The sequence below is a fragment of the Oncorhynchus kisutch genome, linkage group LG9 (genome assembly GCF_002021735.2).
Source record: "Oncorhynchus kisutch isolate 150728-3 linkage group LG9, Okis_V2, whole genome shotgun sequence".
NCBI classification, from domain to species: Eukaryota; Metazoa; Chordata; class Actinopteri; order Salmoniformes; family Salmonidae; genus Oncorhynchus; species Oncorhynchus kisutch.
Window position 1 is genome coordinate 19939470 of NC_034182.2, and position 17715 is coordinate 19957184.

A 17715-nucleotide genomic window follows, 5' to 3' on the forward strand; every position below is an offset into this window, starting at 1 on the left:
TTTATTAACAACGTTTTGTGTCGCTGTGTTTTTTTTCTAGATATGCGGATAAAGTGCTTGTGCGCGTCGATATTGATGTTTACGGTAGTAGAGGTGCTGATGCGGGCTGGGCGGTGGAATGAGTCAGGGTCTGTGATGGTGCTGCTCGCGCTGCAATTTCATCAGCGGCAACATTTATTTCGTTTAGCTTCCTTCAAAAACACAAAACGAGATAAGGAGAGGAGTAAAAACAAAATTAACCTTCAGAATTTTTGCCATAGGTCTATCACATTTTACAGTTGTGTGATTTCAAAACAACAGTGTAGACCTAGGCTATCATTCACAAATGATAGCATTCTGGGGAGTAAAGCGTGCTTTGAATTTTTCTAGGGTGTCATTAATAGACCGTTATAAAGACATCACAACGAAGACCCGTTGGTAGATTTCCGCAGGGCAATTGTAAACTGCTGTTCATGCGTTGCTGTGAGACGTTCTTTCGGGCGTTTGTTCTACGAAAGCTTCTCAATGCAATGGAACCTGCAGCAATCGGGTTCTGAGCCGCGCAACCAAACCACGTAAGATGAAACGATTTCGTTCTCTCTTAGGCAATAGGCCTTTCTAGCAAATGTGAACTATACAAGGCCTTCTTATTTGAGGATAATGATGCGAGAAATAAGAAAAGCGACACTACTTGGTCTTGAAAGTCTATTGTGAGAGCGACAGAAGTGATGTTGTCTACTGCACTTCTGCATAAAATAATCGTGGAGATTCTATTCTACTGTTCTCCATTCCATTTACCATTACTGACATATCGGGTGAAATGATGCCTGTAAGACTAAAATAAGCAATGATCCTACCATAAGGCAAAATGGAGGGATCTATTCATTGAATCTGGAATAAATCAGTTGATATTTAATGCAAAAGCACCTGATGTGAAATATCTAACTACAACTCTCTATTAGTTCTTTACAGTAACGGCTTCTGTACAATAGACTGTCCATGTAATTAAACATATTTGTGTTTATCCAAAAGCAACTGATGTGAAATATCCACGGTAAACAATTCAATAGACATTATGATGACCAGTAGTTACCATAGTAGGGTACAATCTAGCCTAGGCTACTGTCCATGTCAATGCTCCAGAGACCCTAGCTGAAGCCTATATCCGGTCTCAGGCAAAGCTATGGGGGTGGATATTACAGGTATTATTTCGGGGATCTGTTTGTCCACGGTTGTGTTTGCATACCAAGCTCACTGTGTGATTCCCGGCCAGCCAGAGTGAGGAAGTGGCGGTGTGTCTAGATGTCACTGGAGGCAGTCTGATGACTGGATAACCAGGCCTGTGCATAGAATGCAATACCATAATAAATGCGTGCATTGTAGGGTTTTAAATAAGCATAGGTCTATAGAATATGGAATAGAATAGAAAATAATAGATTATAGAATAGAGTATGTAAACTGACCTAAGTGCCACTGGCTACAAACAGAATGGAATAACTGAATTCTTCCTAAAGGGAAGTTCAATGGGACAGGCTATCAAATAGTTGCCACAATCAAGGGATTTGAAAGTTGGCCAATATAGGCTAAAGCGGATTTCCAATAGTCACATGCTTGTAAATAAACATGTGGACTATAATAGGCATTGTAACACCGCAGGAGGGCTTAGGCTTAGATCAAAGCCATAGTCAAATCCAGAAGAGACGTGGCTTTTTACTTGTCACCAAAGGGAATTTAGACACAAAACAAGGGCACAAAGAGTAGCGGTGTTGTGCTCTCTCCAAAGGCCTCGTTATCATTCAGGGGCTGCGCTCTGTTGGGAAGCCAAGCTACGGTGCTGTGGAGGAGGGAGGGCAGTAACCATTTGAAATCTCCGTTATAGCTGCCCCTCTGTCTGCGAGGTCTCTCTCACAGGCTTTCACCGGGGCGCCCGAGGCTATCTATCCTCTGAAAGCACTGTTGTTATGGGTTAACTGACTCAGGCTTTTGCGCTGTGTGAGCGTGTGTCCCTGCATGTGTCTGTGTCTCACGGTGTGTGTGCCTGTGCGTGTGTTCCATCCGACCACGATTCTACGAACAGAAGCTAGACAGCAGTCACCATGGAGGCGATATGGTTGTACCAGTTCAGACTCATCGTCATTGGGGACTCGACGGTGGGGAAATCGTGCCTGATCCGGCGGTTCACGGAGGGAAGGTTTGCCCAGGTGAGTGACCCGACGGTCGGCGTGGATTTCTTCTCTCGCCTGGTGGAGATTGAGCCGGGGAAACGCATCAAGCTACAGATCTGGGATACCGCTGGACAGGAGCGCTTCAGGTAATGGGGGGGGGGGGGGGGCTCCATAAGAACTGTCACACAGATGATTATGCATAAACTGTGCTGTCGGTATAATCCATCACGCTTGCTTGCTCTTGTTTATCAAGGATGCTTCTTGTGCAGCTGGCCAAACCATGAAATGTATACATAATTTTTATTCAGAGCCCTCTATTAGACAGGCTATCATTCATAATTGTCAAAGTATATACAAGGATATCAAAGGATAGGATAGTCGACAGTTGCCAAGGTCTAAACTGCCAGATAGTTTTTGTCATACCACTACTGATATTGTTGTTTGACTATTCAAAAGTGCCTTATTGAAACAGTGCATAAGGTACAAAGGTTAGTCTACATCAATATTTACACTTTGGCACATCAGTGACACAGTTAGAATAGGCCTATAAATAGTTTAGTTTCTAAAAAAGTGAAAAACAAGTATGCAGGAGTCTCTTTTCATACATAAACATTTATTTTACATATTTAAAGAGTTAACAGCTTTTAAACACACACACACCCTTGCTTGGTCAGCGTTCCATAATAATTCCTCATCATACCCTGCTCTTTTGTCTGTGATTCATTTAAACTGGTTATTTATTTCTTCTGAATATGTATTTTACCACTGTCCTCCTATCTTCATCCTCTCTTTCTATGTCTTCCTCTTCTTCCGTTCTTTCATTGCACCTCCCTCCCTCATCACCCACACCTCGCATGTCTTTCATATCCCTCCTCTCACTTCTTCCCCCCTTCATGTTCTTCCTCCTTCCTTCTCTCACATTCTCTCCCTCTTTTCTGCCAAACTTTCTCTCTCCCTCACTACACACTCCGCTCCCCCTTTCTCACTTTCACATCTGTTGCTTGCTACTTTTGTCTCGCCTCCCAACACATATCTATTTTTATTTCTCCCTCCCTCCCTACAATATTCTAACACTGTATGTCTCCCCTCTCCTTCTAACACTCAATTCTCTCTCCTCTCATTCCTCTACTTCCTGTCTATCTCTCCTTCTCTCTCTATTCCCTTTCTCATCTCCTAACATAAACACCCTCTCATCCCTGTCTCCTCCCCTCTTCCAGGTCCATCACCAGAGCCTACTATCGTAACTCTGTGGGCGGGCTCCTCCTGTTTGACATCACAAACCGCCGTTCCTTCCAGAATGTTCATGATTGGCTAGAGGAGGCCCGGAGCCACGTACAACCACACAGCATTGTGTTCCTATTGGTCGGCCACAAGTGTGACCTGGAACCTCAGCGCCAGGTAGCCTATCAGATTGCAGTAGTTTACGTGTATGTGTGGAGGGGGGTAGGTGGGATGTGTGTGTGTGTGTTTGATTGAGCATTGAAATAAATACATTTTTCCCCCTACCTTTACTAATGATATAAGTAATGCACAACACATTTTCATATAAACAGACAATACTATCGCATGTTTACCTCTCCAGGTAACTCGTCAGGAGGCTGAGAAACTCGCCGGCGCCTACGGGATGCGTTACGTAGAAACTTCGGCCCGCGACGCCATAAACGTGGAGCACGCCTTCACGGAGCTGACCAGGGACATCTTTCAGCTGGTGAGGCGCTCCAGGTTGAAGATACAAAGTTTGAGTCAAGAATTAAAATTGAGTCCTGTACAACCTTTGGCTAGCTTAGCAATGGCAACAGCTGGTCCCATGAATTGTTTATTATCAAAATGTTCTGCATGTGAATAGTCTGGTCCCAGATCTGTTTGTGCTATCATGTCAACTCCTTGCCATGGCAAACATGACATTTGGCATGACAATGAGTGACAAGGAGTTGATATGATTGCACAAACAGATCTGGGACCAGGCTAGCATGTGAATACAACATTGTCCCTTCTAATCTTGGTATCTTCACCCTAGGTGAGGAGCGGTGACATCACTATCCAGGAGGGCTGGGAGGGGGTGAAGAGCGGCTTCGTTCCCAACGTGGTCCACTCCTCCGAGGAGGTCACCAAGAGCGACCGACGCTGCCTCTGCTGATCTAGAGGGATCCTCCTGAACTTGCACCCAGATCAATTTCAGCTATCTAGTCTAGCCATTTGCCTCTACTGATCTGCATCTGGATGGAGGGATCCTACTCACAACTAGATCCCTGCCTGGTTTTCATTTGATCCTCCTTGGTCCTCAAAAGGTGTCCACTTTTCAGAGTGATCTGCTATCTGGATGGATGATGGATCCCTTCCCTACAAATACCTGGTTAATACCTGGTTTCCCTTTAGGTCAGGGATGGGGATCTTGGATGGGGGTGGGGGACACAAAAAATCTGAACTCATCATGAGGGGCCGCAGTGGCTCACAGGTCTGTGTACCCACATCCATACCCAAACCTGTCTCTGATTTGTACAATCAATCTATTTGTGCAGTTAAACTACTTAACTCTTAACTAAATGCATTATACCAGTAGCTAGGGTCCATCCTTAGCCTTTTGGTGGCGTTAAGCGAGATCACAGGTAAAACATTTTACTGGCCCCCGTCTTGACGGTGGAGAGAAAAAAGTACATTTCCAGCAATTCTACACATTTTGCGATGGTGCGGAGGGAAAAGGTGTACCATTTTATAACAAATTTCAAGCAATTCTACTCATTTTGCCATGAGGCAGAGAGAGGAATAAGCAGTTTTACAGCTATTTTCCTGCAATTCTATCCATTTTGCCATGGAGAGGAGATACATTTTTGCAGTTTTAAAACTAATTTCCTGCAAATCTACACATTTTTGCCATGACGTATGCCATGTTAATATGATATATGAGTGAGAGTGACTAACAAAATCAATTGATCCCCCCTGGAGGTCAAGGCCCCTGGGCATGTCTGGTCAGTATTCAGCCATGATTACTACAAGTAAAACATTTGATAAAATAATTGTTAGCTGACATAGCTAATTGAGTGAGTGACTTAAGAGAAAACCTGCTGATGCACAACCACATTTTAAAACTGCACCTTGTGAATTCTACTATTCTAACTCCCAACAGTAAGTTGAGACCCTGACTGAGTTGCTAAACATGGCCCATCCCTGCTTTAGGTAATTTTCTTGAACTGCACCCAGATCTATTTCAGCTCTCTAGTCACCTGCTACCCCGATCTCTTCTCTTCCACTATGCAATCCGATAACACAATTGATACGACCAGAAGGCATCACACGTCCCCTTAGGTTCGTTGGGTCAATATGGCCTTCTATCTGATTCAGTTGTTCAAAGGAGACTGAGGAGGAGGGTCTCAGAGTCTTACTTTCCCCTTTTGGGAAATTAAGTCTGGTCCCAAACACAAACTCTGTGGTTCTATACCTACTTCTCCCATCATCGAACTAACACTCCAATCCTCACCCTTCTCCATTAACCAACGCCATATTGGACCTTATGGACACTTTGGAAATGGACTGAATGTAAGGGGACGACTGTTTGACTCTCTATCTGACTGTACAAGTGGACAAAGGGACTCCCGGGTCGTATTCACTAGACATCAAGCGGAAGAAAATGCACTGAAATGGAGAGGGAGAATAAGATTTGTTTTAAATGGTTTCAAAACGTTTTGCTATGGTGTGCACTAATGAATACGACCCAGTAAAGGCGGACGATGAGATATTGGGCACACCGGAGGCCGACACTACCTGTACATTTACCTGAATTAACTGTCCCCTTTGAGACTAGCCTATGAGTGATTCCAGAATCTAGCTGAGGAAACCATGGTAACAGTGGACAGACAGGAAGCTGGGAGAAACGCACCCTAAAAACACTACATTACCTATAATTCCACATCTGCAGGCATCTAAATTACACATATTAATGACACAGTACAACAAGTATGGCAACAGACATGTGCATTCAATATCAATCAGTCTAGAAATAAGAATATTCATTCCATAAATAATCACATTATCGTTCGATAACGTTATCATGAATGACCATGCTGTTGTGTTGAAAGTCATATTTTAGTTGGGCGCACTGGATGTAACAACGTTTCTGGTTTGGTAACTGAGAAATTAAATGCTTTGGCACAATAGGTGGAGGAGGGACAAAACTTGCTGTTTTGAAACAAAAGATGTCCTACGTATTTTCCGTTCAAGATGTTTTGTAGCCACTGTGTTCAAGGTCAATCTCTTTGTCATCAGCGCTACAAGCTACTTCCTGCTATCAGATAATCAGAATCCAAAACTTTGATTCTTTCTTCTCTACGCTGAGTAATAATAACTGCAAGGATGAACTGCTATCATCCACTTTATTCAAAGAGAGTTTTGGCAGCACCATTTAATGTGACTGTAACATTGTAGGGAAAGGGGGGTGTTGACAGTGTGCAAAGGCACTTTCATCTAAAAATGTATCGCTGACAATGAGGACAGGATGGGAAATGTTCTCAATCATTTATTACAATAAAGGGGACATCTTGCAGGGCCTTGACAAGTGATATCCCATTAAGTGTGACTTTATTACTTTTTCGGCGTAGATCAAGAATGGGCATCTTTGGATTCCGTTGCATCTTCCACTTGCTTGGACATTCTGGTTCTAGAATGGAATCTTGGACATCATGATAACTGACATGCTTTGATAACTGATCTCCTTCTCTAACTATGGTCCAGCCATAACCGGTGCTCATAATTGAACGACAGTGGCTTCACCAATTCAGGAGTTTGGATCAGTTGGTCCTCATCATCAAGTAAGATACTCTCTAGGTAGAAGTTTCCCCCCCAACCACAGATCTAGGATCAGATAACCCAGAGCACTAACCTTTACCAGTAGGCTAATGACAAATATCCAGTCCTGTGTCAGTGGTTAGAGGAAGCGTCTATCTAGTCTGTAACAAACAACCAGACCTTCATGTAGGCGTACAGCATGTACAGCTCCTAGGCCATGTCAGAACATAGGAGTTTGCAGCAACAGACTGAATGAAGTGAAACAGTGATACCAAGCTAGCAGTTGCTCATCATATTAATAACACACAAAAATACGTTAATCAATGTACAGCACTACCAAGGTCGTGTTCACGAGACACCAAAATGAAGAATACAGACTGAAAACAGAGAGACTACCTGACTACCTAATTTCCGCTGGAAAATGTTTTGCTATGTTGTGCTCTACTGAATACGACCCAGGATGACTCTTCTTCATTCTACATCATCTTTGACAAAGTCTATCTCCAAGCTGTACAATGCCATGTAACTACAGTTCCTTCAATTCAACAATGGCTATGGGATTTTCTGTGCCACTACTCATCAAAACAACTTGAAATGTACAAAAAATAATAACAATAAAATGTGACTGGTAAAACAACCCTGTTCTACTTTGTGTCTAAAGTTGTAGCCTCTTGTTGTTTGGGCAAAATGATGTCGGCTAGTCTTGGGGAGAATCTCAATTGGATTTGCTCGACTCTGTCCTCTCCTCACCTGCTTTTGAAAAATGTCAGAGGTAATTGAGGAGCGGATGCGAGGAAAGGAAATGTTGAAACAAATGCGCTTGTTTGATATTAGACTCTCCTCCACTCGTCATTAGGCAAATTACCTTTACAGGGGTTGTAACCTCAAAATAAATGTGTAAAGTGATACAAATGTAGCTAGTTGTGGAAGACATGTTATTAATAAAAGTATAAGAAGCTCAGTTGGTAGAGCATTGCGCTTGTAATGTCAGGTTAGTAGGTTTGATTCCCGTGACCATCCATAGGTAAAATGTATGCACGCATGACTTTAAAAATGTCTGCTAAATGGCACATGTTATGTAAGCGTATCGTTTTAAATGTGAACATGATTTTCTCTGATTAAACAACAGCTGATTCAAAGGGTGTGGGGCAGATTTCCAAATTCTTCCATGGAAGATGCACTTCAGTATTCTTCGGGAGAGCAGGCTATCGAGGTGAGGAGGACACTCCCTCGGTTCGCCTACTAACGAACTGACTCTCCTCAACCACTCTACCCACTTTTCGGTTTCCAGGAAATGGAGAGGAAGACGGAGGAGTCGAGGAGAGGACAGAATTTTCCCCCTTTAAACCAATTTTCACGAGAAAAAAAAATCATATTCGTGACCCATAAACGGTGACTCCGGACATGCCGAATTGGCGACATTCTGGATAGGACCCCAAAAATAATTTAAAACCATTTTCACTAAAAAGTACAGTTTTTTTTATTTATTCGTGACAAAAAAAGGTGACTCCGGACGTGCCGAATTGGCGACATTGTGGATAGGACCAAAAAATTATTTAAGAATCTCTTGGTTGTTAGTTGCAGTGCCAGAAAACAACCACTAGATGGCCACTGACAGTGTCAACCAGCATGTATCTGTGGAGCATCAGTAAGTACCACCTAGAGTGATTAAATCATTAGACACTGGATACATTCATTATTAGAAACATGTATAAACTAGGTAATTGAGGGTTCTAATGTTAACAGCTATATCAGACCAAACTCTTTTAAAGCTGCATTTGTGGAGTGCTGGAGGGTTTAAGGACATAATCAATCCCTGTCTGCTCTCCTCACTTGCTTCAAGATGTTCACCATTGTTCCTGTACCTAAGAAGGCAAAGGTAACTAAGTGAACTAAATTACTATCGCCCCGTAGCACTCACTTCTGTCATCATGAAGTGCTTTGAGAGACTAGTTAAGGATCAGATCACCTTTACCTTATCCGACACCCTAGAACCACTTAAATTTGCTTACTGCCCCAATAGATCCACAGAAGATGCCATTGCTATCGCACTGCACACTGCCCTATCCCATCTGGACAAGAAGAATACCTATGTAAGAATGCTCTTCATTGACTATGGCTCAGCATTCAACACTAGTACCCTCCAGGCTCATCATTGAGCTCGGGCCCTGGGTTTGAACCCCGCCCTGTGCAACTGGTTCCTGACGGGCCGCCCCCAGGTGGTGAAGGTAGGAAACAACACCTCCACTTTGCTGATCCTCAACACAGGGGCCCCAGAAGGGTGCATGCTCAGCCCCCTCCCGTATTCCCTGTTCACCCATGACTGCGTGACCACGCACGTCTCCAACTCAATCATCAAGTTTGCCAACGACACAAAAGTATTAGGCCTGATTACCAACGATGATGAGACAGCCTACATGAAGGAGATGAGGGCCCTACGAGAGTGGTGCCAGAAAGATAACCTCTCACTCAACTTCAACAAAACAAAAGGAGTATCGTGGACTTCAGGAAACAGCAGAGGGAGCACGCCCCTAACAACATTGACGGGACCGCAGTGAAGGAGGAAAGATTCATGTTCCTCGGCGTACACATCACTGACGATCTGAAATGCTCCACCCACACAGGCAGCGTGGTGAAGAAGGCGCAACAGCGCCTCTTCAACCTCAGGAGCCTGAAGAAATTTGGCTTGGCCCCTAAAACCCACAAACTTTTACAGATGCACAATTGAAAGCATCCTGTCAGGCTGTATCACCGCCTGGTCGGCAACTGCACCGTCCGCAACCACAGGGCTCTCCAGAGGGTGATATATGGTCTGCCCAACCCATCATCAGGACCAAACTACCTGCCCTCCAGGACACCTACAGTACCAGTCAAAAGTTTGGACACACCTACTCATAAAGGTTTTCCTTTATTTTTTACTATGTTCTACATTGTAAAATAATAGTGGCGACATAAAAACTATGAAATAACACATGTAGTAACCATGTAGTAACCATAGTAACCATGTAGTAACCAAAAAAGTGTTAAACAAATCCAAATATATTTTATATTTGAGATTCTTCAGGGATTCTTCAGGATTCTGATGCCATTAAAAAGGTAATTTACCACTTTCACAAGTGCATCCTCAGTGCTATGATGGGGTCTAAAACCAGACTGAAGCGTTTCATACACATTGTCTTTAATATGGTAGCGCAACAGCTTTTTCTATAAAATTTTGAGAGGAATGGGAGATTTGATATAGGCAGGTAGTTTTTAAAATATTTTCTGGTTTGGCTTTTTCAAGAGAGGCTTTATTACTACCAATTTTAGTGAGTTTGGTGCACATCCGGTGGAGGCATTTCCTATGTTCAACATAGGAGGGCCAAGCACAGGAAGCAGCTTTTTTAGTAGTTTAGATGGAATAGGGTCCAGTATGCAGCTTGAAGGTTTAGGAGGTCATGACTATTTTCATGAATGTGTCAAGAGATCTAGGATTTTTTTTTAAACTTGTGTCTCCCTTGGTCCTAGGTCCTGGCAGTATTGTGCAGACTCAGGACAACTGAGCTTTGGAGAAATACGGAGATTTAAAGAGGAGTCCATAATTTGCTTTATTATGATAATGATTTTTTCGTCAAAGAAGTTCATGAATTTATCACTGGGGTGAAAGCCATCCTCTCTTGGGGAATGCTGCTTTTTAGTTAGCTTCGACAGTATCAAAATACATTTGGGAGTGTTCTTATTCTCTTCAATTAAGTTGGAAAAATAGGATGATCGAGCAGCAGTGGGGGCTCTTCGATACTGCACGGTACAGTCTTTCCAAGATAATCGAAAGACTTCCAGTTTGGTGTAGCACCATTTCCGTTCAAGGGATCAGGTCTTTTTTTAGTGGTGCGACGCATCTAGGGTATTACGCAAGTTTAAATTTAGCTCCTCAGTTAGGTGGTTCACCGATTTTTGTACTCTAACGTCCTTGGGAAGGTGGAGGGAGTCTGAAAGGGCATCTAGGAATCTTTGGGTTGTCCGAGAATTCATAGCACGGCTTTTGATGATCCTTGGTTGGGGTCTGAGCAGATTATTTGTTGCGATTGCATACGTAATAAAATGGTGGTCCTATAGTCCAGGATTACGAGGAAAAACATTAAGATCCACAATATTTATTCCACGGGACAAAACTTGGTCCAGAGTATGACTGCATAGGACCGGAGACATGTTGGACAAAACCCACTGAGTCGATGATGGCTCTGAAAGCCTTTTGGAGTGGGTCTGTGGACTTTTCCATGTGAATATCAAAGTCACCAAAAATGTGAATATTATCTGCCATGACTACAAGATCCGATAGGAATTCAGGGAACTCCGTGGGGAACGCTATAGCTATAAAAAGTGATTGAGTAGGCTGCATAGATTTCATGACTAGAAGCTCAAAAGATGAAAATGCCTTCATTTTTTTTTTGTAAATTGAAATTCGCTATTGTAAATGTTAGCAACACCCCCACCTTTGCGGGATGCACAGGGGATATGGTCACTAGTGTAACCAGAAGGAGAGGCCTCATTTAACACAGTAAATTCATCAGGTTTAAGACATGTTTCAGTCCGTCCAATCACATCAAGATTATGATCAGTGATTAGTTAATTGACTATGGCTGCCTTGGAAGTGAGGGATCTAACATTAAGTAGCCCTATTTTGAGATATCACAATCTCTTTCAATAATGACAGGAATGGAGGTTTTATTCCAGTAGGATAGCTAGAGTGAACACAGCCATGTTTTGTTTTTCCCAACCTAGATCAAGGCACAGACACAGTCTCAAAGGGGATAGCTGAGCTGACTACACTAGTGGCAGACTCCACTGAGCTGAAAGGCTGGCTAACAGCCTGCACCCTCTCTCATGGTGGAGCTAGAGCCCTGTCTATGTTCATAGATGAGATGAGAGCACCCCTCCAGCTAGGATGGAGTATGTCACTTCTCAGCAGGCCAGGCTTGGTCCTGTTTGTGTGCGAGTCCCAGAAAGAGGGCCAATTATATATTTTGGGAATGGCAGAAAACAGTTTTCAACCAGCGATTGAGTTGTGAGACTCTGCTGTAGAGCTCATCACTCCCCCTAACTGGGAGGGGGCCAGAGACAATTACTCGATGCCGACACATCTTTCTAGCTGATTTACAACGCTGAAGCTATGTTGCGCTTGGTGATCTCTGACTGTTTCATCCTAACATTGTTGGTGCCGATGTGGATAACAATATCCCTATACTCTCTACACTCACCAGTTTTAGCCTTAGCCAGCACCATCTTCAGATTAGCCCTGCCCCATGGTAAACAGTGTATGATCGCTGGATGATTCTTTTTAAGTCTAATACTGCAGGTAATGTAGTCACCAATGACTAGTGTTTTCAATTTGTCAGAGCTAATGGTGGGAGGCTTTGGCGTCTCAGGCGCCGTAATGGGTGGAGGACAGACCAAAGGAGGCTCGGCCTCTGACTCGTTGCTTCATGGGGAAAACCGGTTGAAAGTTTGACGGCTGAATGAGCGTCACCTGTTGAGCATTCCTACAGCATTTCCGTCCAGAAGCCATGAGAAAGTATGGCGATCCTCAACATAAGGCGATCGTCCTTCTGTATATTATGAGTACAGCGACTGTAAATAGAGGGCATAATGTTAATGTTACTACTTAGCTTCGACTGGTGGAGGTCGTGTAGAATCATGTCCAGATAAAGCATCCGGGGTGAAAAAGTTGAATGAAAAGTCAAGTGAGGGAAAAAATATAAAATATAAAATGGTAATTACAAAGTAAAAACCGTAAAGTTAGCAACAACCCGCACAGCAGCACGTAAACGAGTTCAATTGGAGTTGAAATGTTGCATTTTAACACTGCTGTATCAAAAGAGTAAACTATGGTTGATTATTTTGCCAAATAAGTGATAATAAGATGTGGGACTGGACTGAGCCCAGGTGTAGGGCAAATCCACGATAACAGAGTGATGCGGACACTCAGATTTTTTCACTTTAAAATGTGTCAAACAAAAACCAATGATTTCAAAGTAAAACAAACCATACAACTCTATGCACAATGACGACTTTTAACAATGTGCAATCATTGGTTGCACACACATTTTAAAGTGAAAAATCTGACTCTCAGCATCACTCCAATACCGCGAAATTGCCCTGTACCAATCCACGGCACTTGTCAGTCAGCTTGGCTTAGTATTGAACAGCATGCCATCAACTCAAGCCCAATCCACCTCGTGAAGAGCTATCCTCCTATAGGTTCACTTCATCTCTTACCTACACTACTCATATTGTTTAGCAATGATTATCACATACATTCAGTACAGAACCATCTTTCTAACCAATAATAGAAGCTTTGGTTAAACCACATAGCTAGCTCACATTAGCTAGTTAGCTTCCCAGCTAGCTGACGTTCACCTTGCTTGCCTCATCAATAGCCTGTTTTAATAACACAAGACCAAATAACTGCCTACCTTCAATATTGAAATCATAGTTGTTCAACCCTAGTCTGAAGGATATTGAGTTACACTCCCCAATGTGTTGAAGACAGTGAAGCTAAATATCTTCATTTGGCCCTATACACCAACATTTTAGATTTGAGATCAAATGTTTTGCACGAATGTCACCTTTAACCTGGAGGGCATTTTTATACATATGTTTTACCATTTTAGAAATTAAAGCACTTTATGTATCTAGTCCCCCCATTTGAAGATGCTATAAGTATTTGGTCAAATTCACATACAGTATGTATTACATTTAGTCAAAAGTAAAGTATTTGGTCCCATATTCCTAGCGCACAATGACTACATCCAGCTTGTGACGACATACTTGTTGGATCAAATAAATGTTATTAGTCATGTGCCGAATACAACAGGTGTAGACCTTACAGTGAAATGCTTACTTTACAAGCCCTTAACCAACAATACAGTTAAGAAAAATAGAAAAATATGGAAAAGTAAAAAACAGACTAAAAGACAAACAAACTAAAAGTAACAAATAATTAAAGAGCAGCAGTAAAATAACAATAGCGAGGCTATATACAGGAGGTACCGGTACAGAGCCAATGTGTCAATGTGTCACCGAAATAATTGAGGCAATATGTAGATGTAGGTAGAGTTATTAAAGTGACTTTGCACAGATAATTAACAGAGAGTAGCAATGCAAATAGTCTGGGTATAATAGTCTGGGGCAATGCAAATAGTCTGGGTAGCCATTTTAATAGCTGTTCAGGAGTCTTATGGCTTGGGGTAGAAGCTGTTTAGAAGCCTCTTGGACCTAGACTTGGTGATCTGGTACCACCTTCCGTGCGGTAGCAGAGAACAGTCTGACTAGGGTGGCTGGAGTCTTTGACCATTTTTAGGGCCTTCCTCTGGCACAGCCTGGTATAGAGGTCCTGGATGGCAGGAAGCTTGGCCCCAGTGATGTACTGGGCTGTACACACTACCCTCTGTAGTACCTTGCAGTTGGAGACAGAGCAATTGCCATAACAGGCAGTGATGCAACCAGCAACCATGCTCTCGATGGTGCAGCTGTATAACATTTTGAGGATCTGAGGAACCATGCCAAATCTTTTCAGTCTCCTGTGGGGGAAAAGGCTTTGTTGTGCCCTCTTCACAACTGTCTTGGTGTGTTTGGACCATGATAGTTTGTTGGTGATGTGGAAACCAAGGAACTTGAAGCTCTCAACCTGCTCCACCACAACCCCGTCGATGAGAATGGGGGCGTACTCGGTCCTCCTTTTCCTGTAGTCCACAAACATCTCCTTTGTCTTGATCCCATTGAGGGAAAGGTTGTTGGTCTGGCACCACACGGCCAGATCTCTGACCTCCTCCCTATAGGCTGTCTCATCGTTGTCGGTGATCAGGCCTACCACTGTTGTGTCATCGGCAAACTTAATGGTGTTGGAGTCATGCCTAGCCATGCAGTCATGAGTGAACAGGGAGTACAGGAGGGGATTGAGCACGCACCCCTGAGGTGCCCCCTTGTTGAGGATCAGCATGGCGGATGTGTTACCTACCCTTACCCGCTGGGGTCAGCCCGTCAGGAAGTCCAGGATCCAGTTGCAGAGGAAGGTGTTTAGTCCCAGGGTCCTTAGGTTAGTGATGAGCTTAGTGGGCACTACGGTGTTGAACGCTGAGCTGTAGTCAATGAATAGCATTCTCACATGGGTGTTCCTTTTGTCCACTTGGGAACGGGCAGTGTGGAGTGCAATAGAGATTGTATCATCTATGGATCTGTTGGGGCGGTATGCAAATTAGAGTGGGTCTAGTGTTTCTGGGATAATGGTGATGTGAGCCATGACCAGCCTTTCAAAGAACTTCATGGCTACAGAAGTGAGTGCTGCGAGTCGGTAGTCATTTAGGCAGGTTACCTTCATGTTCTTGGGACAGGGACTACGGTGGTCTGCTTGAAACATGTTGGTATTACAGACACAGTCAGGGACAGGTTCAAAATGTCAGTGAAGACACTTGCCAGTTGGTCAGCACATGCTCAGAGTACACGTCCTGGTAATCGTCTGGCCCTGCAGCCTTGTGAATGTTGACCTGTTTAAAGGTCTTACTAACATTTGCTACAGAGAGAATGATCACAGTCATCCAGAACAGCTGATGTTTTCATGCATGTTTCAGTGTTACTTGCCTCGAAGCGAGCATAGGAATAATTTAGCTCATCTGGTAGGCTCGTGTCACTGGGCAGCTTGTGGCTGTGCTTCCCTTTGTAGTCTTTAATAGTTTGCAAGCCCTACCACATCCGACGAGCATCAGAGCCAGTGTAGTACAATTCAATCTTAGTCCTGTATTGACGCTTTGCCTGTTTGATGGTTCGTTGGAGGGCATAGCAGGATTTCTTATAAGCTTCCTGGTTAGAGTCCCACTCCTTGAAAGAGGCAGCTCCCCCTTTTTAGCTCAGTACGGATGTTGCCTGTAATCCATGGCTTCTGGTTGGGGTATGTACGTACAGTCACTGTGGAGATGACATCGTCGATGCACTTATTGATGAAGACAGTGACTGATGGTGTACTCCTCTATGTCATCGGAAAAATCCTGGAACATATTCCAGTCTGTGCTAGCAAAACAGTCCTGTAGCTTAGCATCTGCATCATCTGACCACTTTTTTATTGACCGAGTCACTGGTGTTTCCTGCTTTAGTTTATGCTTGTAAGCAGGAATCAGGAGGATAGAATTATGGTCTAGTTTTTTCCCCTCTGGTTGCACATTTAACATGCTGGTAGAAATTATGTAAAAATGATTTAAGTTTCCCTGCATTAAAATCCCCGGCTACCAGGAGCGCCGCATCTGGATCAACGTTTTCCACCTTGCTTATGACTGTATACAGCTCACTGAGTGAGGTCTTAGTGCCAGCATCGGTTTGTGGTGGTAAATAGATAGCTATGAAGAATATAGATAACTCTCTTGGTAAATAGTGTGGTCTACAACTTATCATGAGATACTCTACCTCAGGCGAGCAAAACCTCAAGACCTCCTTCGATTTCGTGCACCAGCTGTTGTTTACAAATATAGACAGCCACCCTTGTCTTACTTCTCTTACTGTCTTGCTGCCATTCTATCCTGCTGAAAATGCCCAAAACCCGCCAGCTGTATGTTATTCATGTCGCCGTTCAGCCACAAATCGGTGAAACATAAGACAGTACAGTTTTTATTACATGTCCCGTTGGTTGGATATACGTGCTCGTAGTTAGTCTATTTTATTATCCAATGGTTGTACGTTGGCTAATAGGACCGATGGTAAAGGCAGATTACCCACTCGCCCTTGGATCCTTACAAGGCACCCAGACCTACGTCCCCTATATCTCAGTCTCTTACTCCTGCGAATGATGGGGATCAAGGCCTTGTCGGGTGTCTTTAGTAAATCCTTGACGTCCGACTCGTCAAAGAAAAAATCTTCCAGTACGGGTGAGTAATCGCTGTCCAGATATCTAGGTCTTTTCGGTTATAAGTGACAATGGCAGAAGCATTAAGTAGAAAATAAGTTACAAATAACAATAGCACAATTGGTTAAGGGGCCGTATAAATGGCAGCCATCTCATATGACTGCATTTGCAATTAGTTTTGGTTGTTTCAGATTGTGTTGTGCCCAATAGAAATTAATTGTAAATAACTTAGTCATTTTGTAGTACATTTTATTGTGAAGAATATATGTTTACTACATACTTCTACATTAATGTGGATGCTTCCATGATTACATAGTGCCTAAGCAAAGTATTCAGACCCCTTGGATTTTTCCACATTTTGTTATGTTAGAGCCTTATTTTAAAATCGATTAAATAGAACAATTTCCTCAGCAATCTACACACAATACCCCATAATGACAAAGTGAAACGTTTTAAATGTTATCAAATCGATTACAAAAAAAACAAAAACATATTTACATAAGTATTCAGACCTTTTGCTGTGAGACTCAATTTAGCTCAGGTGCTTCCTGTTTCCATTGATCATCCTTGAGATGTTTCTACAACTTGATTGGAATCCACCTGTGGTAAATTCAATTGGTTGGACATGATTTGGAAAGGCACAGACCCGTCTATACAAACCAAGCCATGAGATCAAAGGAATTGTCCGTAGAGCTCCGAGACAGGATTGTGTCAAGGCACAGATCTGGGGAAGGGTACTAAAACATTTATTGCATTGAAGGTCCACAAGAACACAGTGGCCTCCATAATTTGGAACCACCAAGACTCTTCCTAGAGCTGGCCACCTGGCAAGCTTTTTAGGAACTGAGCAATCGGTGAAGGGCCTTGGTCAGTGTGGTGACCAATAACCTGATGGTCACTTCGACAGAGCTCCAGAGTTCCTCT

General features: G+C 43.1%; 1 protein-coding gene across 1 annotated transcript; it reads left to right on the top strand.

The window, feature by feature from the left end:
* The first annotated feature begins 103 nt into the window (after positions 1 to 103).
* On the top strand, positions 104 to 7561 carry rab39bb (RAB39B, member RAS oncogene family b). The gene is made up of 5 exons (XM_020491314.2): positions 104 to 554; positions 2057 to 2290; positions 3362 to 3542; positions 3727 to 3852; positions 4162 to 7561. The coding sequence occupies exons 2-5, from the start codon at positions 2076 to 2078 to the stop codon at positions 4279 to 4281; spliced, it is 642 nt and encodes a 213-aa protein (XP_020346903.1). The 5' UTR covers positions 104 to 554; positions 2057 to 2075; the 3' UTR covers positions 4282 to 7561.
* The last annotated feature ends 10154 nt before the right edge of the window (positions 7562 to 17715 follow it).

Bases quoted from the DNA above. Each gene is read 5' to 3' on its own strand.
- rab39bb (XM_020491314.2), top strand. From the start codon at position 2,076: ATGGAGGCGATATGGTTGTACCAGTTCAGACTCATCGTCATTGGGGAC. The intron at 2,291-3,361 runs GTAATGGGGGGG...CCCCTCTTCCAG, and splicing joins GCTGGACAGGAGCGCTTCAG to GTCCATCACCAGAGCCTACT. The intron at 3,543-3,726 runs GTAGCCTATCAG...TTACCTCTCCAG, and splicing joins ACCTGGAACCTCAGCGCCAG to GTAACTCGTCAGGAGGCTGA.